This window comes from Bombina bombina, chromosome 5, assembly GCF_027579735.1.
Source record: "Bombina bombina isolate aBomBom1 chromosome 5, aBomBom1.pri, whole genome shotgun sequence".
Taxonomy (NCBI): Eukaryota; Metazoa; Chordata; class Amphibia; order Anura; family Bombinatoridae; genus Bombina; species Bombina bombina.
Window position 1 is genome coordinate 954,918,137 of NC_069503.1, and position 23,247 is coordinate 954,941,383.

At 39.1% G+C, this 23,247-nt stretch overlaps 1 protein-coding gene across 1 annotated transcript in view; it reads right to left on the minus strand.

Moving 5' to 3' along the window:
- MRPS28 (mitochondrial ribosomal protein S28) overlaps positions 1-23,247 on the minus strand; it is a 301,686-nt gene that overhangs the window by 189,252 nt on the left and 89,187 nt on the right. Inside the window, exon 2 of the mRNA XM_053715155.1 lies at positions 21,068-21,249. Coding sequence (XP_053571130.1) covers positions 21,068-21,249 — 182 coding nt within the window. The remainder of the gene's footprint in view (positions 1-21,067; positions 21,250-23,247) is intronic.

The following is a 23,247-nucleotide window of genomic DNA, read 5'->3' on the forward strand; positions in this document are numbered from 1 at the left end:
AACTAAAGGCAATTCTTAAAGAAACACTTTTCCTGATTTGGACTACATTGGATCATGGTACTTGGAGTTTCAGGGAGATTGCATTCCATTTGCTGGCATCAGGGAGCCGCTATTACAATCAGGGAGACTCCCTGAACTTCAGGGAGAGTTGTGATGTCTGTTTTAAAGTGATGGTATTTCAAGTATCCAGAATAAGTCAGTGAATATGTTATAACAAATATAATAATGAATCACAAGATTGTTTACTTCTGTAGCTGAGAACTAGCGAACAATGTGCTTTTTACTTTGTTACTGAGAGTGAGATTACACTTCATACAATTAAGGAATAACTACTATTAGATTTACTGCCACTTTTGATAAATCATTTCCATTTTTAATAGAATAAAATATTGGTAGTTTTTATTTTTTAAGAAAAGGTGGCAACCATAATCACGCTCCAGAGACTAAGTTGCATCTACACCTTACAGAGTAATATGAGTAGACAAGACAGACCAGTTACTTTATATTTTCTGACCATTTTATGTTTACTTTCCTTCAGCTGTACAGTTGCACGTGAAGCTCTAGCAATGTTGGGAAAACACTCTGACTATGTAAGGACTCTCTAATCCCCCTTTCAACAACCATTATTCTTTATTTATAAAGCTGTCACTGAGTCGATCCACATTTGTGAACTTTTACATATTTGTTCTGGACCAGGAGGTGTGGTAATACTGCCAGGGATTTAGAAGTTTAAGGACCGTGGGGCAATTACATGAATGTGGAATTCATAAGCAGCAAAAGAAACAAAACTGGTCCCAAACAGTCAAAACAAGGAGTTGAAATACAAGTGATGTCTTGCAAAGTTCCAGCAAAACTTTATTAAGAAAAAATAAAATACGGCCTTTTTTCAAGAAGTTGTCAGCAGCCTCTGCTTGGAATATAATTTAAAAGAATAAATACATCAGCCGTATGTAAATACACATGACTTCAGAGGATTACTCCTCTGTCTGTTGCGGAACGAGTTTCTCTTTGTCTTGGCTTTAGTCTGGCACACAGCACAAAAGGTGCGAAGTAAAACTGCTATAGGAGTGACTGGGAACGTGCAGCAGCTGCAATATGTACTAAAATACACATAACCTGGGGACGCACCATTGGCTGAATGAGGTTGGATGGGACAACAAACCTTATCAGCTGATAATTTATTCTCTGCTAAACGCTCCATTCATCATGTTAGTGCTGACAGATTCTGCAAGTTTCTCATCAGAACTCTAAATGGCACCTACCTGTAGTGTAAAAGAATGAGGACTACTGCAAGCAGGTTTATGTCACTGAAAGAACATATGCACATGGTCATACTTTTCAATGCTTTTGGATACCAGCAAGGACAGACCAGGATGCATATAGACAACATCTGCTGCAGTTCAATAAATACAGCACTGATTTGGTTTGGAATGGAGATCAAAATGGCATCACATACCTAGCCAAGTGTGCAAGACACAGTAATATCACTACATTAACCCAGTATGCAGACCTTAAACTAATATTTCTTTATTTCAATATGCTAAGTGACAAACAGGACATAATTGCTTTAGTCTAGTATCCAAGGCAACAGGATGACGTCTCTGACATAATCCACTATACCAAAATGACACTACTGCTCAAGTCAAGTGTGCAAACCATAGGGTATCTCACTGACACCTACATAATGTAGGAAGTCTTCAGAGGCATGACCACTTACTGTCTTCTAAACTGCCTGCCTGCTTTCTAGTTGAAACCTACATTTTTTTATTTCATGAGTTTAGTTAAAGCAGCGATGGTGAACAAGAAACCAACACGTCAAATAAAAGAAACTGCACACAATTGTCTGAACCAAGTGGCACAAATTAACTTGTCTTTTTCTAAGTTTAGAAAAACACATAAGCAAATTGAAACAAAGTGGTCTGCAAATGCAACTTTTGTTTTCAGGTTTTATAAAGCTACAAGCAAACAGACAGCAGTGAGAATGAAAAAACACACATGCAGACTTACATACATATGCGCCCACACATAGACACACAAATGCACACACATACATTCACACTCACAAAGAAGTGCACACATACAAAAATAAAACACATACAAACACACAATCAAAAAAGTGCCAATAAAATTGTTGCTAGGCAACCAGACCAACCCCAAAACTGTGCTAAATCACGCACACCAAATTATAAAACCTTAAATGAATCAGGAAGTATGGGTAATAAGCAGATATCAAATGAACATTGCACAAGAGACTAAAAATAACAGGGGCACTGCAGTAACAGAAGTGAATATTGGAGGTATATTCCCCTCCTAATAGTGTCATGAGACAATGGTCAATTAGTGGCAGGAAACCTGTAGAAAGTAAACAAATAGGAGGGTAATACAGTAACTAGATGACGCTTGGCAGAGTAGACTGTAGACATCAGCTTTTTAGAGACTTCCCACAGTGTTTCTGAACCTAGACTTACATGCTAGCTGTGGCTCGTGTGAGTAAACAATTTTAAGCAACTTTCCAATTTACTTCTATTATCACATGTTTCATTCTTTTGGTATCCTTTGTTGAAGGAGCAGCAATGCACTACTGGGATCTAGCTGAACACATCAGGTGAGCAAAAGGACAAGAGGCATATATGTGCCGCCACCAATCAGAAGCTAGCTCCCTGTAGTGCCTTGCAGTTCCTGAGCCTCTCTAGATGTTTTTCAACAAAGGATAAAGAAAACAAAACAAATTAGATAACATAAATAAATTGGAAAATTGTTTAAAATTTCATGCTCTGAGTCTTGAAAGTTTAATTTTGACTTTACTGTCCTTGTAAGTCAAATAGATTACGTATCTCCTGTAAAAATCCAACTCTCATGTGTATTGTTTAGCACTGGTGCAATACTAGCTGACAAAGAGGACAAAGATAGTAAGGCTGAACTGATTATCAGAACAAGAAAATTGTCTTACAAACGGATTTGTTTTTAACCCCTTAATGACCACAATGTACCCTGTATGTCACTGGTCGTTAAGGGTTTTTTCAGGACATAATAGCACAAGTCTAGCAAGAACACGCTATTAATGCCCTCCCTCCAGCAGGCTTTGTGGAATAGAGCAGTCTCAACGCTGGTGGCAAGACCGCGCTATAAAACAATCAAGTCCCAAAAAAAGGCCAGTGACATACAGGGTACGTCGCTGGTCCTTAAGGGGTTAATGACCACAAAACACCATAGAATGACAATCAATACATGCGTAATAACGCGAGCAAGTAGTTAAATTACCAGCTGCACTAATTAGCCCTCACATATAAAAACTGAGATTAAAATGCCATGGAGGGACCATAGTATTACTAGTTATGGTTAATGAATGTTGCTATCAAACTGGAATAAGTTAGCCAAGAGTCGTATAATTTGAATAGTCATTTGATTGAGAAGTAGGTTATGTGCACTGGTCCTCTTTGTGCAAGTGCTATATGATTGATTAAAGTGATGGTAAATCCTAGGGCTCTATTTATCAAAGCCCTACGGCTGCAAGTTCTCACAACAACTTGCTCGCCGTAATTTAACAAGCAGCGGTCACCAGAACGCCGCTTCCCTAACCTCTTCGCCACCTCCGAGGAGATTGACAGCTCCTGCCCGCATGTGATTGGCTGTGCGCGGGCAGGGGGCGGCGATCAGTTGAATCAAATAAAGGAGCTTTCTACATGAAGTATCTTATACTGCATGAATGAAAGTCCCCTTTATTTGTTTCAATAGTAAATCCTAGGATTTACTTTCACTATAAAAACCTTCTGTGTTTTTGTATTTCAGAACTTATTAATGGATGGAGTAAGTTTCAGAAGTCACAAAGACTGTTAGATGTGTACATTATAGGGTTAACTGCATTGGATTTAAATTTTTTTTTTTTGGCGCCCCCTATGGCGGTGATTTTGGCCATGGAAAACCCACAGTTGAACAAATGTTGCTCACAGAGGCAGTTTGGAACTATGTAGTGAGTAATGCAACAGATAATAGGTGATTTTTAAGCGCTACTTGCTTCAGAACTCAGCACACCCCTTGCTGTGAGTTTGCGTGGTCTACCATCTTATGGCTGGGCTGTTGTTGCTCCTAGACACTTTCACTTCACAATAATAGTACAATAATAGTACTTGCAGCTGAACAGGGATGATCTAGTATGGCTGAAATTTCACAAACTGACTAAAAGTCACTGAGCTCTTCAGTACTACTCATATTGCCAATGATTTTCTATGGAAATTTCATGGCTATGTGCTGGCTTTTATGCACCTGTTAATAGTCAAATATGATAAAATCTCTCAAAGAAAGAAAATATCAAATATACCCCAGTGGATGGTGCTATTGCATAAGGCAGAATGACAATCCAAAAGACACGGTTTTATACCTCAAAAATAACCGTTTATAGGGCTAGATTTATTAAGCCCCTACGGCAGCAAGTTCTCTCAAGAACTTGCTCGCCGGGATTTATCAAGCAGCGGTCACCAGACCGCTGCTTCCCTAACATCTACGCCACCTCTATTGTGGGGAAATTCAATCTCCTCGGTCGAGTCCGACCGAGGCGTTTGACAGCTCCTGCCCGCGCGTGATTGGCTGTGCGCGGGCAGGGGGCGGGATTGCATGCGAGCGCAAAATTGTGCTTGTGTGCAATGTTAATTACCTGCGGGTAATTTCGCCCCGCCACAGGCGAGCTGAGGCGTACAGGGGCGCCCCTGTACGCCTCAGTGTTGATAAATCTAGCCCATAAACTAAAAGTTTATTGCAAAGTAGGGAAAGGAATGTTCTTGGAGTGCGTCCTAGATTTCTCTGATTGAGAGATGAACTCAGTCTTAGTTTGCCTGATGTAATTGAAACATTTGTCTAAAATTTTATCGAAAATAAATTGATTGAACAAGTTGTTTAACTATGTGTTTAACATTAACTAATAGCTAGCTTATATAAAATTATTTAACCCAATTTTTATACAATATTTAGAGCTAATTTGATCAAATGTAGGTTGAAGTATAATAAATGTATTTACATACAGTTGCGGTATGAATGACAAATACTCAGATTATTTATTAAATCTATTTTTTACTGGTTAAATAAAATTGATAATCATACAACAATAAAAATGATACAATCGATACAGAAAAAACTGTATAAAATACCTCATTGGTAATATTAATTAAATTCCATAAAAGAAGATACAAATCATGAAATAAAAATAATGATATCCTTTTTTAAAAACAAACCGGATCTGGTAATAAACTTAGCCTAACGATTAGTTAGCATACAGGTATATGAAATGTAGAAGGCTCACAGGGAATGGAGCAATCTGATGGACGCGTTTCGGCTGTCACCTGCATGAAAAAGGCTGCTGGTGACAGCCGAAACGCGTCCATCAGATTGCTCCACTGTTTGAAAGAATTAACTACTATCTAAATTTTCTGAGACTTTAATTATATACCAGCCTGACCATAACATCTGGATAAAGGATAAACAAACCGCTATCTACAGTTGGCAGGTCTTCCGAGAGGGAACGTAGCCGAGAGGTAGCTGAGGCATAGCAAGGAAAAACTGTCAGTGTGAATCCCCGGACGTACCCTATCCTGCAAAGCTGTAAAAAAGAATTGCGGCAAGAACACAAACAGCACGTTGCATCAAGATCAATAACAAGTTCAAGCAACTGGAACCCAAGTTACCCCCTGGCGGGTTGTACTTCAAAAGACAAATTTCGGACAAATTTCAAGGACAAGAGAAAAACATCTAACACACGGAACAACAAAGGCTAACAATCTATACCGGTATAGAAGGTAGAATCGTTCTGCCTCAAACACTACAACAAAGACTAAAGGTACCTTCAAGTAACTCTGTTTTACAAGTCCCAGGCAAAATACTGTGCTAATATATAAACAATCTTACGTGACAAATTTATGCAATAACAATTGCACATATCATATATTGTGGGAAGATAATTTTTGCATCCTTGTTTAATTCTTTATGTGTATACCCGGCTCACAAATGAGATTTTGACATTGGGTTTAAAGTACGTTTTTTTAAGAAAAATCTATCTGCTATTGCAAATTATACATTTATGGCATATTAAGTTTGAAGAACATAAATAAATATACAAACACACATAGTTCTATTCCCTGTGAGCCTTCTACATTTCATATACCTGTATGCTAACTAATCATTAGGCTAAGTTTATTACCGGATCCGGTTTGTTTTTAAAAAAGGATATCATTATTTTTTATTTCATGATTTGTATCTTCTTTTATGGAATTTAATTAATATTACCAATGAGGTATTTTATATAGTTTTTTCTGTATCGATTGTATCATTTTTATTGTTGTATGATTATCAATTTTATTTAACCAGTAAAAAATAGATTTAATAAATAATCTGAGTATTTGTCATTCATACCGCAACTGTATGTAAATAAATTTATTATACTTCAACCTACATTTGATCAAATTAGCTCTAAATATTGTATAAAAATTGGGTTAAATAATTTTATATAAGCTAGCTATTAGTTAATGTTAAACACATAGTTATACAACTTGTTCAATCAATTTATTTTCGATAAAATTTTAGACAAATGTTTCAATTACATCAGGCAAACTAAGACTGAGTTCATCTCTCAATCAGAGAAATCTCGGGCGCACTCCAAGAACATTCCTTTCCCTACTTTTATGCACCTGTTAGCAATGTGTATGGCTGAAACACCTGAACTCAAAAAATAGCAGGGGTGTCCATATACTTTAGTGTGTGTGTGTATGTATGTATGTATGTTTGTGACTGTGTGTGTCTGTGTATATATGTACGATTCTGGATTCTGAGTCATGGGGAAAGCAAAAGAATTGTCAAAAGGATCTGCGGGAAAAGGTAGTTGAACTGTATAAAACAGGAAAGGGATGTAAAAAGATATCCAAGGAATTGAGAATGCAAATCAGCAGTGTTCAAACTCTAATAAAGAAGTGGAAAATGAGGGGTTCTGTTGAAACCAAACCACGGTCAGGTAGACTAAAATTTCAGCCACAACTGCCAGGAAAATTGTTCGGGATGCAAAGACAAACCCACAAATAACTGCAGGTGAAAAATAGGACATGTGGTGTGGCTGTTTCAAGATGCACAATAAGGAGGCACTTGAAGAAAGATGGGCTGCATGGTCGAGTCGCCAGAACAAAGCCATTACTACGCAAATGCCACAAAGTATCCCGCTTACAATACGCCAAACAGCACAGAGACAAGCCTCAAACCTTCTGGCACAAAGTCATTTGGAGTGATGAGACCAAAATTGAGCTTTTTGGCCACAACCATAAACGCTACATTTGGAGAGGAGTCAACAAGGCCCATGATGAAAGGTACACCATTCCTACTGTGAAACACGGAGGTGGATTGCTGATGTTTTGGGGATGTGTGAGCTACAAAGGCACAGGAAATTTGGTCAGAATTGATGGCAAGATGAATGCAGTATGTTATCAAACAGAACACCTCATTTTCCACTTCTTGATTAGAGTTTGAACACTACTGATTTGCATTCTCCATTCCTTGGATATCTTTTTATATCCCTTTCCTGTTTTATACAGTTCAACAACCTTTTTCCCACAGATCCTTTGACAATTCTTTTTCTTTCCCCATGACTCAGAATCCAGAAACGTCAGTGCAGCACTGGATGAAATATGCAAGGGTCTGTCATGAGTCCAGAAACTCACTGACCTTTTATACACACACACTAATTACAAGCAAACAGATCACAGGTGAGGATGGTTACCTTTAATAGCCATTCAAACCTCTTTGTGTCAACTTGTGTGCATGTTATCAGGTCAAAATCACCAGGGTATGTAAACTTTTGATCAGGGTCATTTGGGTAGTTTCTGTTGTCATTATGATTTAAAAAGAGTAAAGACAGTTGTTTGATAATAAATGGTTTCAGCCAAACACTAACCAAGAGTGAAAGAAAAGTTTTTGTGTTATCATTCATGCTCTATGAAAAATGGCTATAAATTCTGCCATGTGTGTGTGTATATATATGTGTATAACACAAAGGATAACAAGAGAAGGAAGCAAATCAATAAATAATAGAAGTAAATTGGAAAGTTGTTTCAAATTGTATGCTCTGTCTGAAACATGAATGTCTAATCATGACTTTACTGCCCCTTTAAGCGCATGGATTCTAGGTCAATGCTTGATACAGTGAACTGAATTTACTAAATGAATGGACCAGAATGAGGTATGTGGGTTTTGCCTACAAAGCACAGTGCATATTCACTAGCCAAAGTTTGGGAGTTAAAAGTTTATAAATGATCTTTGTTAGTCTGTAATTCTTTTATGTATTTCCTTATGAACCTATAAATAACAGGAACCTTAGCGGAATTAAAAGAAGATAAATGGTACTGTCTCAGTGTGCATGCTTGGTTGAATATTTGAGGTAAACCCTTGACAGAATTAATCCCCTGGCAATATGACTAGAATTGCAGCACTCAGGTGCCAGGGACGTGATGAAGCGCAGTGACATTCATCTCTCGGCACAGCGCAGGAGGCCAGATGATTGAGCAAGCTGCTGTGTGCACCCCAGACTAATGATAATGTCTAATTCTTGTCAACTGAGATTTTTCTATGGCTAGGTAAGGAAAGCACAAAAACACAAGACATAGTAAAGGGAACAAAAAACTATGAGATAGATGTTGTGACATTTCAACACACAGAATCTGATGGTTATTACAAATTATAGTATTCATTTCAGTTTATGATGACGACGACTGCTACAAATGTCAGAGCATGGGTTTATCAGATGCAATGCTTATGAATACATAGGGAATATAAACCAAGGCAAAAGATTACACTGGAGTAAAATAAACAAGTCTTGTTCCTGTACTGTTCCATTAGAGGCACATTCTGTTATTATTGCTATTATCATTTGTTTGTGAAGCATCGCTACATTTTGTAGTGTTGGGTACACAAGTAGTTGACACTGATTGGTTGTAAAACAAATACCGATACATAAAACTGACTAAAGAAAACAAATAGAAATGTCTTGCTCCAAAGAGCTAGCAATCTAGTTTATTTTCAATACAACAGTATAACATAAGAGCCGATTACAACAGTGCAACTCTCGGCAGGGATCGCTACCCATTTGACCCCCTATAAATGTTACCTTGTATACCGCCTCTGTTTATAGCGCTGCAGAATCTGTTGGCGCTCTACAAATACCTGATAGTAATAGTAATAATAATAATAATAATAACAATACTAATACTAATAATAATAATAATATGCTTGTGCTGTTGAACAAGTCACTTATCTGTTTTTAATTCTGAGACTGGCATTCTGTGCCAGTTTCAGCAAAGGAGGCCTCCGATTGGTGCTTGCAGACAGGGCACGCACACTCATCTGCCAATCAGGGGCTCAATCCCATATGCGGCATCCCTCGCAAAAAACGGCGTCGGCTATTTTTAGATGGATGTAGCGATCACATATACGGTGCGGCATACAAATGCGGCACATATATTTTACCTGTTAGTCGCTGTTTTTACACCCATAAACTAAAATAGAACCTGTGTCGCAAGTCGGTATCACATATTCAGTGCAAGGACTTACATGGCGAAAATGGAGACGCAGGAACAACAAGCCTTGTTGATTTGAACAGCCAAAAGGATTTCAGTAGCTCTCATCCTATTGGCTAATATGAACATTTCAGCCAATAGGATCGCAAGGTACTCCAATGTAAAAGGGGTACCTTGCATTCAATCTTCAGTGTGCGCGGACGATCGCAGGAAGAAGACCTCCACGTCGCTGATGACCGCCGCTGCTGAAGAGGACCACCACTCCAGATCCGCGCATTAGAAGACCAATCCGCACCTCCGGCAAGAAGATGGCCCCGCGATGGATGAAGATGGATAAGCCTGGATGAAGACTTTGCTCCGTCTGGAAGATGGATGTCCGGACTTCAGGATTGGCGAGTACATTTTTTTGGGGTTAGTGTTAGTTTTTTTTAGATTAGGGCTTTTATAATTTTTTTAATGGTCAGCAAAAGAGCCGATTGCCCTTTTAAGGGCAATGTCCATACAAATGTCCCTTTTGGGGCAATGGGTAGATTTGATTTTTTTAAAGTTAGTTTTTTATTTTTATTTTGGGGGGTTGTGTGGGTGGGGGGGGTTAATTAGTATTTTATGTAAAGAGCTGTTAAACTTAGGGCCTTTTAAGGACCTTTTAAGGGCTATTGGTAGTTTAGTGTTAGATTAGGGGGTGTTTTTATTTTGGGATGGCTTTTTAATTATAGGTTTTTGATTTTAAATGTAATGCTAGGATTTTTTTATTGTTAAGTTATGTTTTTTTATTTTGGTAATTAATTTATATTTTAGGGAGATAGTCTTTTTTCTATTTTATGTAATTGGGGTTAAGTTAGGGGGTTGTTAGGTTAGGGGGCTTAGTAATTAGATTAATACTTTGCGTAGTGGGGGGTTGGCAGATAAGGAGTTAATAGGGTAATTAGGTACTTTGCGTTGTGGGGGGATGGCGGTTTAGGGGTTAATAGTGTTGATAGGTACTTTGCGTTGTGGGGGATTGCAGTTTAGGGGTTAATACATTTATTAGCTAGTTTGCAATGTGGGGGTTGATGGATTAGAAGTTAATAGTTTAAATAGGTAGTTTGCGTTGTGGGTTGGTTGCGGTTTAGAGGTTAATACATTTTATTATTAGTTGCGATGTGGGGGGATGGCAGATTAGGGGTTAATACATTTTATTATTAATTGCGATGTGGGGGGATGGCGGATTAGGGGTTAATACATTTTATTATTAATTGCGATGTGGGGGGATGACGGATTAGGGGTTTTGATGTGTCTGGTTCATGGGAGGCGGGTTAGACGTTTACGGGAAATAAAACTTTTTTTTTGTTTTTTACTTAGGCGCCAGCAGATCATAAACTGCCATAAGTCACTGGCGACTCCAGAAATGTCTATTTCCGCACATATCTGTACCTTGTCGGTTTATTTGACTTACGGCAGTATCTGATCTGCCGGCACCGTATATGTGATTCACCCAATGTGCGAGGTGAACTTACGGGCGGCATGGGTTCCAGCAGTTGCACTGAAACCTATGCCATACAGCAACTGCTCCAAGATTTGAACAGAGGGTGTGTAAAAAAGCAAATCACTATAGCTTTAACAGTGTGCACAAAAATATATTAAAATTGTATACTGGGGCTCTATAGCTCCCATACTATATACCAGAATGTTCTTTAAATGGACAATACACACTAAATAAATGCTAGATGCAATGATGCATCAAAAGCAACAATATTATTTATAATATTGAAGAAATAAGTGTAAATATTTAGTGCCCATAATGCAATTAGCACTACAATCAGTGAATCAGGGATAGGCAAGGTGTCCGTACACGGACACTGGTGTCCGTGACTGGCCCTTGCAGTGTTCGCCATCCAATTTGCGGAGGGGATGGAGGAGTAGGACAGATGAATGCTGGTCCTCACTCCTCCTTGACCCAAGCGGCACAACACTTAGTAGCGGGAAAGTGAGGGAAGAAGCAAGCTGCCTGCAGTCAACTAACCGTGAGTCGTGACCCGTCCAAATTCCTTGATCTGTGCGGCAGCATGGTGCTGGTGTCTGTGTGTAGAAGACCGCCGCCTACTCTGACAAACCTTACGTAATCACCCATGATGATCATGCAATTAACATCAAGGTGGGTGGATTTGGTTAGGAGTTGCAGACTCGCAATATAACAAAAAAAAAAAATAAAAGGTAATACCACAAGCAGTCTTTATATAAATGTTATTTTAAACTTGTTAGATTAGATGACTAATTTGTACTTGTGGAACTAGACTAGGGGCGTCCAAAGTGCAGCCCATTTGACAGCAAAGTGTCGCTCTCCTGACTTATAGAAACATAGAATATGTCGGCAGATAGGAACCATTCGGCCTTTCTAGTCTGCCCAATTTTCTAAATACTTTCATTAGTTCCTGCTTTATCTTATATCTAGCATAACCTTATGCCTATCCCATGCATGTTTAAACTACTTTACTGTCTCTACCACTTCTGCTGGATGGCTATTCCACCATGTATCCACTACTCTCTCTGTAAAGAAAGTGTTTTTTGATGTTTTTAATTTGAAATATACCTTGGTGTCCTTCACTAATGTCGGTACTTTGGAAAATGTCCGCCACAGCCTTGGTCCGTGCCTATCCCTGACTACCATGTTGTAACAAAGTACTGTATATCTAATATTTTCTGCTGAGGGCAGTTAGGAACAACTATGAATGAGGCACTAGAGTGTGCAAACAATGTCTGTATGGAGGATAACAGGGTTAAGCCTGAGACTGGAAATGTAAAAACACTGCATTATACGATTTACTTCTCTGTTAGCCTCCATATGGCACAGCCACAAATGATACTCAAACAATTAGCTTTATGGACAACTGAAGCTTTAAAGGGATATGAAAGCCACAATTTTCCCTTCATGATTCATTGAGAGCACACAACTTTACAATGTACTTTTTATAATCACATTTGCTTATATCTCTTTGTATCCTTTGTTGAAAAGCACACATAGGTAGGCTCAGTAGCTGGGAGCTAGCTGCTTATAGGTGGCTGCATATATATGCCTCTTAACTGGCTTACAGGTTTGTTGAGCTAGCGTCCAATAGTGCATTGCTCCTCCAACAAATAATACCAAAAGAATGAAGCAAAATTGATAATAGAATTAAATTGGAAAACATATGCTCTATCTGAATCATGAAAAAAAAAAATCTTTAAATGGGACATGAAACCCCAAATTTTAAACAATTTTCCAATTTAATTCTATTATCTAATTTGTTTAGTTCTTTTGGTAACCTTTGTTGAAAAAGCGTTGTTCACAGCACAGCCACAGTGGCTCTAAGCTGCATTCAGCTCCAGATGTTCCCAAAGAGAGGCTCCCCTGAAGCCCAGAGTGCCGTTACAGCATCAGACAATCTTAGAAGCTTACCATGTCTGTGTCATACATTTTGATCTATTTTCTAATAAAACATTTTGGTTTTAAATAATAAAACACCTAGTAGTGCCTTTTTTACTTGTTTGCCCGTTTTTGTTGAAAAGCATACCTAGGTAGGTTTAGAAGCTGCAATGCACTACTGGGACCTAGCTGCTGATTAGTGACTGCATATATATGCTTCTTGTCATTGGCTCACCCAATGTGTTAAGTGAGCTCCCAGTAGTACATCGCTGCTCGTTCAAGAAAGGATACCAAGAGAATGAAGCATAATTTATAATACAAGTAAAGGGGAAAGTTGTTTAAAAATATATGCTCTATCTAAAATCACTAAAGAAAAAAATAATAGGTTGCATGTCCATTTAACTCTGATTTTTTTGATGATTGTTTTAGGTCGCCTATTTCAGTATTTTTCCTTTTAATATTCTTAAAGGGACATTAAACACTTAATAAATGCTAGATAGAGTGATGCGTTCAAAGAAAAGTTTAGTCTGAGAATAACATGTAGATGTATTTTTTAAAGTCTCGTTAGTTGTTTAAATATTGACAAAAGAAGTGTAAAGTTTTAGTGCCTATAAAACAATGGGAGCTGCCATGTTGTAAGTTAGGTTACCTTCTTTGCTGTGGCCAATTAGAGACAGTTATAAATAGGTCACTAGAGTGTGCAGCCAATAGCTGAGTAGAATATAACAGTGTTCTGCACTTCCATTTCTAACAGCAACTAACAAGCTCAGATTTTTAGAATAGAATTACAGGAAAAGGAGACATAATAAATAATGAAACTGGTAAAATACACATACAATAAACTATATCTGGTATTATTTGTATCGCTAGATTATACTCAGAAAATGAACACTTCCCAAGGCTTAATAAATGTGTAAAAACATAATTTATGCTTACCTGATACATTCCTTTCTTCTGTAGTGTGATCAGTCCACGGGTCATCATTACTTCTGGGATATTACTCCTCCCCAACAGGAAGTGCAAGAGGATTCACCCAGCAGAGCTGCATATAGCTCCTCCCCTCTACGTCACTCCCAGTCATTCGACCAAGGACCAACGAGAAAGGAAAAGCCAAGGGTGAAGTGGTGACTGGAGTATAAATTAAAAAATATTTACCTGCCTTAAAAACAGGGCGGGCCGTGGACTGATCACACTACAGAAGAAAGGAATTTATCAGGTAAGCATAAATTATGTTTTCTTCTGTTAAGTGTGATCAGTCCACGGGTCATCATTACTTCTGGGATACCAATACCAAAGCAAAAGTACACGGATGACGGGAGGGATAGGCAGGCTCTTTATACAGAAGGAACCACTGCCTGAAGAACCTTTCTCCCAAAAATAGCCTCCGATGAAGCAAAAGTGTCAAATTTGGAAAATTTGGAAAAAGTATGAAGCGAAGACCAAGTTGCAGCCTTGCAAATCTGTTCAACAGAGGCCTCATTCTTGAAGGCCCAAGTGGAAGCCACAGCTCTAGTAGAATGAGCTGTAATTCTTTCAGGAGGCTGCTGTCCAGCAGTCTCATAAGCTAAACGAATTATGCTACGAAGCCAAAAAGAAAGAGAGGTAGCGGAAGCTTTTTGACCTCTCCTCTGCCCAGAGTAAATGACAAACAGAGAAGACGTTTGTCGAAATTCCTTAGTTGCCTGTAAGTAAAATTTTAGAGCACGGACTACATCCAGGTTGTGCAGTAGACGTTCCTTCTTTGAAGAAGGATTTGGGCATAAAGAAGGAACAACAATCTCTTGATTGATATTCCTGTTAGTAACTACCTTAGGTAAGAACCCAGGTTTAGTACGCAGGACTACCTTATCCGAATGAAAAATCAAATAAGGAGAATCACAATGTAAGGCTGATAATTCAGAGACTCTTCGAGCCGATGAAATAGCCATTAAAAATAGAACTTTCCAAGATAACAACTTTATATCAATGGAATGAAGGGGTTCAAACGGAACGCCCTGTAAAACATTAAGAACAAGGTTTAAACTCCATGGTGGAGCAACAGTTTTAAACACAGGCTTAATCCTGGCCAAAGCCTGACAAAAAGCCTGGACGTCAGGAACTTCTGACAGACGTTTGTGTAACAGAATGGACAGAGCTGAGATCTGTCCCTTTAATGAACTAGCAGATAAACCCTTTTCTAAACCTTCTTGTAGAAAAGACAATATCCTAGGAATCCTAACCTTACTCCAAGAGTAACCTTTGGATTCACACCAATATAGGTATTTACGCCATATCTTATGGTAAATCTTTCTGGTAACAGGTTTCCTAGCCTGTATTAAGGTATCAATAACTGACTCAGAAAACCCACGTCTTGATAAAATCAAGCGTTCAATTTCCAAGCAGTCAGCTTCAGAGAAGTTAGATTTTGATGTTTGAAGGGACCCTGTATCAGAAGGTCCTGTTTCAGAGGTAGAGACCAAGGTGGACAGGATGACATGTCCACCAGGTCTGCATACCAAGTCCTGCGTGGCCACGCAGGTGCTATTAGAATCACTGATGCTCTCTCTTGTTTGATTCTGGCAATCAATCGAGGAAGTAACGGGAAGGGTGGAAACACGTAAGCCATCCTGAAGTCCCAAGGTGCTGTCAGAGCATCTATCAGGACTGCTCCTGGATCCCTGGATCTGGACCCGTAACGAGGAAGCTTGGCGTTCTGTCGAGACGCCATGAGATCTATCTCTGGTTTGCCCCAACGTCGAAGTATTTGGGCAAAGACCTCCGGATGAAGTTCCCACTCCCCCGGATGAAAAGTCTGACGACTTAAGAAATCCGCCTCCCAGTTCTCCACTCCCGGGATGTGGATTGCTGACAGGTGGCAAGAGTGAGACTCTGCCCAGCGAATTATCTTTGATACTTCCATCATAGCTAGGGAGCTTCTTGTCCCTCCCTGATGGTTGATGTAAGCTACAGTCGTGATGTTGTCCGACTGAAACCTGATGAACCCCCGAGTTGTCAACTGGGGCCAAGCCAGGAGGGCATTGAGAACTGCTCTCAATTCCAGAATGTTTATTGGCAGGAGACTCTCCTCCTGACTCCATTGTCCCTGAGCCTTCAGAGAATTCCAGACGGCACCCCAACCTAGAAGGCTGGCGTCTGTTGTTACAATTGTCCAGTCTGGTCTGCTGAATGGCATCCCCCTGGACAGATGTGGCCGAGAAAGCCACCATAGAAGAGAATTTCTGGTCTCTTGATCCAGATTCAGAGAAGGGGATAAGTCTGAGTAATCCCCATTCCACTGACTTAGCATGCACAGTTGCAGTGGTCTGAGGTGTAAGCGTGCAAAGGGTACTATGTCCATTGCCGCTACCATTAAGCCGATTACCTCCATGCATTGAGCCACTGACGGGTGTTGAATGGAATGAAGGGTGCGGCAAGCACTTTGAAGTCTTGTTAGCCTGTCCTCTGTCAGGTAAATCTTCATTTCTACAGAATCTATAAGAGTCCCCAGGAAGGGAACTCTTGTGAGTGGAACGAGTGAACTTTTCTTTTCGTTCACCTTCCATCCATGTGACCTTAGAAATGCCAGCACTAACTCTGTATGAGACTTGGCAGTTTGAAAGCTTGAAGCTTGTATCAGAATGTCGTCTAGGTATGGAGCTACCGAGATTCCCCGCGGTCTTAGTACCGCCAGAAGAGCACCCAGAACCTTTGTGAAGATTCTTGGAGCTGTAGCCAATCCGAATGGAAGAGCCACAAACTGGTAATGCCTGTCTAGGAAGGCAAACCTTAGGTACCGATAATGATCTTTGTGAATCGGTATGTGAAGGTAAGCATCTTTTAAATCTACAGTGGTCATGTACTGACCCTCTTGGATCATAGGTAAAATTGTCCGAATAGTCTCCATCTTGAACGATGGAACTCTTAGGAATTTGTTTAGGATCTTTAAGTCCAGGATTGGTCTGAAAGTTCCCTCTTTTTTGGGAACCACAAACAGATTTGAGTAAAACCCCTGTCCCTGTTCCGATCGTGGAACTGGATGGATTACTCCCATTAACAAGAGCTCTTGTACGCAGCGTAGAAACGCCTCTTTCTTTGTCTGGATTGTTGACAATCTTGACAGATGAAATCTCTCTCTTGGAGGAGAGTATTTGAAGTCCAGAAGGTATCCCTGAGATATTATCTCTAGCGCCCAGGGATCCTGAACATCTCTTGCCCAAGCCTGGGCGAAGAGAGAAAGTCTGCCCCCCACTAGATCCGATCCCGGATCGGGGGCCCTCAATTCATGCTGTTTTAGGGGCAGCAGCAGGTTTCCTAGTCTGCTTGCCCTTGTTCCAGGATGGTTAGGTTTCCAGCCTTGTCTGTAGCGAGCAACAGCTCCTTCCTGTTTTGGTGCAGAGGAAGTTGATGCTGCTCCTGCTTTGAAATTACGAAAGGAACGAAAATTAGACTGTCTAGTCTTGGCTTTGGCTTTGTCCTGAGGCAGGGCATGGCCTTTACCTCCTGTAATGTCAGCGATAATCTCTTTCAACCCGGGCCCGAATAAGGTCTGCCCTTTGAAAGGTATATTAAGCAATTTAGACTTAGAAGTAACATCAGCTGACCAGGATTTTAGCCACAGCGCCCTGCGTGCCTGAATGGCGAATCCTGAATTCTTCGCCGTAAGTTTAGTAAGATGTACTACGGCCTCCGAAATGAATGAATTAGCTAGTTTAAGGACTCTAAGCCTGTCCGTAATGTCGTCCAGAGTAGCTGAACCAATGTTCTCTTCCAGAGACTCAATCCAGAATGCCGCTGCAGCCGTGATCGGCGCAATGCATGCAAGGGGTTGCAATATAAAACCTTGTTGAACAAACATTTTCTTAAGGTAACCCTCTAATTTTTTATCCATTGGATCTGAAAAAGCACAGCTATCCTCCACCGGGATAGTGGTACGCTTAGCTAAGGTAGAAACTGCTCCCTCCACCTTAGGGACCGCTTGCCATAAGTCCCTTGTGGTGGCGTCTATTGGAAACATTTTTCTAAATATCGGAGGGGGTGAGAACGGCACACCGGGTCTATCCCACTCCTTAGTAACAATTTCAGTAAGTCTCTTAGGTATAGGAAAAACCTCAGTACTCGTCGGTACCGCAAAATATTTATCCAACCTACACATTTTCTCTGGTATTGCAACTGTGTTACAATCATTCAGAGCCGCTAACACCTCGCCTAGTAATACACGGAGGTTTTCCAGTTTAAATTTAAAATTTGAAATATCTGAATCCAGTCTGTTTGGATCAGAACCGTCACCCACAGAATGAAGCTCTCCGTCCTCATGTTCTGCCACCTGTGACGCAGTGTCTGACATGGCCCTAATATTATCAGCGCACTCTGTTCTCACCCCAGAGTGATCACGCTTACCTCTTAGTTCTGGTAATTTAGCCAAAACCTCAGTCATAACAGTAGCCATATCCTGTAATGTGATTTGTAATGGCCGCCCAGATGTACTCGGCGCTACAATATCACGCACCTCCCTCTGAGCGGGAGATGTAGGTACTGACACGTGAGGCGAGTTAGTCGGCATAACTCTCCCCTCGTTGTTTGGTGAAATTTGTTCAATTTGTACAGATTGACTTTTATTTAAAGTAGCATCAATACAGTTAGTACATAAATTTCTATTGGGCTCCACTTTGGCATTGCAACAAATGACACAGGTATCATCCTCTGAATCAGACATGTTTAACACACTAGCAAATAAACTTGTAACTTGGAAATACAATTCAATTAGAATAATATTAAAACGTACTGTGCCTTTAAGAAGCACAGAAGATCTATGACAGTTGAAAATTAATAAATTGAAACAGTTATAGCCTCAATCCTTGTAAATAACACAACTTTAGCAAAGGTTTAATCCCATTAGCAAAGATAACAAATTCTGAAAGCAGGAAACAAATTACAGAATAAACGTTTTTTATCTCAGTCAAACTATAATTCTCACAGCTCTGCTGAGAGAAATTACCTCCCTCAAAATAAGTTTTGAAGACCCCTGAGCTCTGTAGAGATGAACCGGATCATGCAGGGAATACAATGAGTTGCTGACTGAAATATTTGATGCGTAGTAAAAGCGCCAAAAAACGGCCCCTCCCCCTCACACACAGCAGTGAGGGAGAACAGAAACTGTCAGAAAACAGATTAAGCAACTGCCAAGTGGAAAAATAGTGCCCAAACATTTATTCACTCAGTACCTCAGTAAATGAAAACGATTTTACATTCCAGCAAAAACGTTAAACATAATCTCTAGTTATTAAACAGCTTTATGTATTTCTTACAGTGTAATTCTAGTGAAGTACCATTCCCCAGAATACTGAAGTGTAAAGTATACATACATGACATTATATCGGTATGGCAGGATTTTCTCATCAATTCCATTGTCAGAAAATAAAAACTGCTACATACCTCTATGCAGATTTATCTGCCCGCTGTCCCCTGATCTGAAGTTTACCTCTCCTCAGATGGCCGAGAAACAGCAATATGATCTTAACTACTCCGGCTAAAATCATAACAAAAACTCTGGTAGATTCTTCTTCAAACTCTGCCAGAGAGATAATAACACACTCCGGTGCTATTTTAAAATAACAAACTTTTGATTGAAGATATAAAACTAAGTATAATCACCATAGTCCTCTCACACATCCTATCTAGTCGTTGGGTGCAAGAGAATGACTGGGAGTGACGTAGAGGGGAGGAGCTATATGCAGCTCTGCTGGGTGAATCCTCTTGCACTTCCTGTTGGGGAGGAGTAATATCCCAGAAGTAATGATGACCCGTGGACTGATCACACTTAACAGAAGAAATTAGGTTTCCATCATGACACAGAGATTCTAAAACAAAAAAACAAAACAAAAAAACATTTGCCATATTTCAATTGAAGACAATTCAACTCGCCCTGAATAAGGACAAAACACCAACGTTTTTAGTGGGCAACGTTGAATGGGTAAATAATTTATGTAACAAACTGGATAGTTTTAGCCAATGGTTTTCACATAAAGTGGTTATGAAAGCCCAAACACTAAAAAAGAGAGATCAGTTCCAAACAATACAATAAAATATTTGTGACAACAATGACAATAAGTAAGTCCAACTGTTGTCCTACATTGAATTCCAAAAGTGTAAAATGCTTAACTACAAATTAGATACATACAAATGCATAGCTATACAGTATTAAAGGGACATTAAACACTAGATTTTTTGTAGATGATCCATTTATATAGCCCATATATTTTTTTTTAAATGTATAGTTTTGCTTATTTTTAAATAACATTGCTCTGATTTTCAGACTCCTAACCAAGCCCCAAAGTTTTAGGAGAATACTGATGTATACCTACTTCAGCTTGCTCCTATTTGGGTAAAGGGTCTTTTCATATGCAGATGAAGGGGGAAGGGGGTGACTGCTATTTTCCACTTGCAGTGGGTGTTCCAGCTACTTTTTAAACAGAGCTAAACTGGGAGCTTCTAAGTAAGTTTTTAAACGGTTTTATACTGGATTTTTAGATCAGTATATGTGCATATTATTCTTTATAGTAGTGCCTTACATGCAGTTATATGAAAAATTGTGCATACTGTCCCTTTAAACAAGGTAGGTATCAATTCTGCCAGTTTTGACTTGCTGATGAGAAGTGAAGGCAGAGAGAGGTTTTGGTTCTGGGCATCTGACATAGTGATAATACCATGTCATATATGTCTAAACCATCAGCACATAGGTAGCAGTAGCTTTCTAAGGCTAAATAGTGTTGGACCAGGGCTTCCCAGGCCTTGAGGGAGGGAACCTCTGATTTTTTCCAGAGACGTGCTATAAGCGGATTCTCACTGTTGGCCAAGTGCAACAGAGCATGCACAACCTGACTTGTCTATATCACACCAGCTATAGTAAAGCCTGGAGAAGTGTGTTCTGCTTTCAGCAAGTGGAACAGCTTCTAAATGCTGTACTGTCTGATGACACATAAGAAAAAAATATTCATGGTCGACTTCAGAACCACTAAAGGGCTGTATGAAAACAGAACACAGACACAATGCAACCTCACAGATTGACTAGGAGGCAATAAAATCAATAATAAAGTCCTCTGTGCATGTTGAGTTATTTATATGGTATGCAATATTGCACTGATTGAATTCTCAGTGTAGTACTTACTCTGCATCCTGTTCAGGTCTTTTGCAAACACAGTGAAACTTGGCCCCAAAATCTATGTAAAGATCTTCTCCAACAACATGGAAGATTTTACCAACAGCTACTTTATCTTTAGCAGGACCCATCTGAATAAGTGGAGAACGGCGCAACAAAGATGCAAAGGATTCTGTACCCTTCAGCAGCTCCTAAAGAAAGAGAAAGAAAGAAAATGTTAATAACTAGCTAAATTATTTAACAAACCAAATCACATATGAGTTTAAATGTAAAGCTTTGTGAATCACTTTAAAAAAAAAAAAGATGTCAGACAAAGTACATATATGTGACATACTAGTTAGATCTTAAATACACACAAGCATTTACTTTTCAATATCTACTAGCACAAATGCTATAGTGCTTCTAGTAAAAAGGGTTCTAGTAAAAACTCTCACTGATTTACTAAATATGTGTGACGTGAGGATCCTATGTTTGCATAACTTGTTCACAGAGTAAAATACTCTTCAGCGCTGCCAGCGTAACCTACCGCTGTATGATCAGACTGCATTCACATTACATGTAAAAATGATGATAAAAGTATACTGTAATCATGAAATGCAGTAAACATGAATTTCAAACTTGAACCACACATACATTACAGCCTAGATTACAAATGGAGCGCTAGAACCATCTAAGTTAAATCAATAGCATTCTTATTCTTGCGCTCATATTACAAGTTGAAAGTAAAATGGTAGCACTCGAGTGATGGCCTCAGGCTCGCCAACATCTGAAAATCGAATAGAGCAGCCGCACTAAATCCCTCACCTAATAGGCGTCTATGGGGTGAGTTACAAAAGTCAGGTCCTGGTTTTCCCTTGTGTGCTAAGCTGAAGATGCATAAAAAAAATAGAAGAAATAGTTTTGTTCTTCATAAAGTATAAATATTTGATATAAAAGCATGTTAACTGTAATATAAAGGGATATGGTACATGACAAGGTGTTTGAATGGGAAGAGCACAATATATTTGTTTGTGCGTATTTGTATGTGTGTGTGCATATGTATGTATGAGTGCACACAGAAGTACAAACACAAAGTGGCACACGGTATAAAGGCTATACCTTTTATTAGAGCACACACGCATGTACACATGTATGCACATACTGTACATACATACACCTTTGAGCCCTTCCCAGTCCAACACCTTTTCATATAGATTATCCCTTTAAATATCTTTTTAAACATTTATTTTAATTAAAAAAATATACTTTTACTTTATTTTAGGTCTCTAGTTTTAGAGCTGGTATGTGTTGTGCTTGAGCGCAAAAAATAACTCGCCACTTTTTTTAGCAACGTATGGCGAGGCTGCACTTTCCATCGAAAGTGTACATCTCTCTTTTGGACTTATACTCCTGGTAAACATATACAGAAGGTCCTTGTATACACTGTATATGTCAAGCCCAAACTTATCCCATATCACCACAAGACACACCAAGCACAATACAACACTCATGTTAAATCTTAAAATGAATTAACAAATCTGCACTGACAAGATGAAACTTTTGGCTTTAAGTACATATCTTTTCAAGTATAATAGGAAACTAAAGATCAAATCTAACTCATTAGTTATTTATAGTATAATCCATTTGTTAATGTATTTAGTCTTATAATTTTGTTTTGTAAAACATCTGTATTGTTGTTATATTAATACAAATAAAGGTGACTAAAAGGTTTAATATAAAAGTTAGATTCCATGAGCCAAAAACATTTTTTATTACTTTGACAGCAAGATCTGAAGTTTAAAAGTGCAGCTGATAATAATATAAAATTATATCAAGATAAAACAAGACATGAAAATGTACAGAACAGCACCCATCAAAAAGTAACATCCTTATGTGAAACTTGCTCCTTGTCTGCTCACAGTTACATCTTCAGGAAAAGGACAATGTGAACTTGCAGACACCATTACCATGGAAACCATAGACGATGCCTCTCATATCTCTATAGCAGCCTGCATGGCTGTCAGAACATTCTCTTATAACCTGTCCACAAAGGCTACTCAGTAACATAAAGGGCTGATCATAGGCTAGTAGAAGGCAGTGAATGAAAGAGAACAATGCTATGTATTTGTTTGATAAACAACAATAAAGCAATATGTATGTGAATGTGCACATTACCATTACATTAATTTGCATAGACTACACTGCCAAAA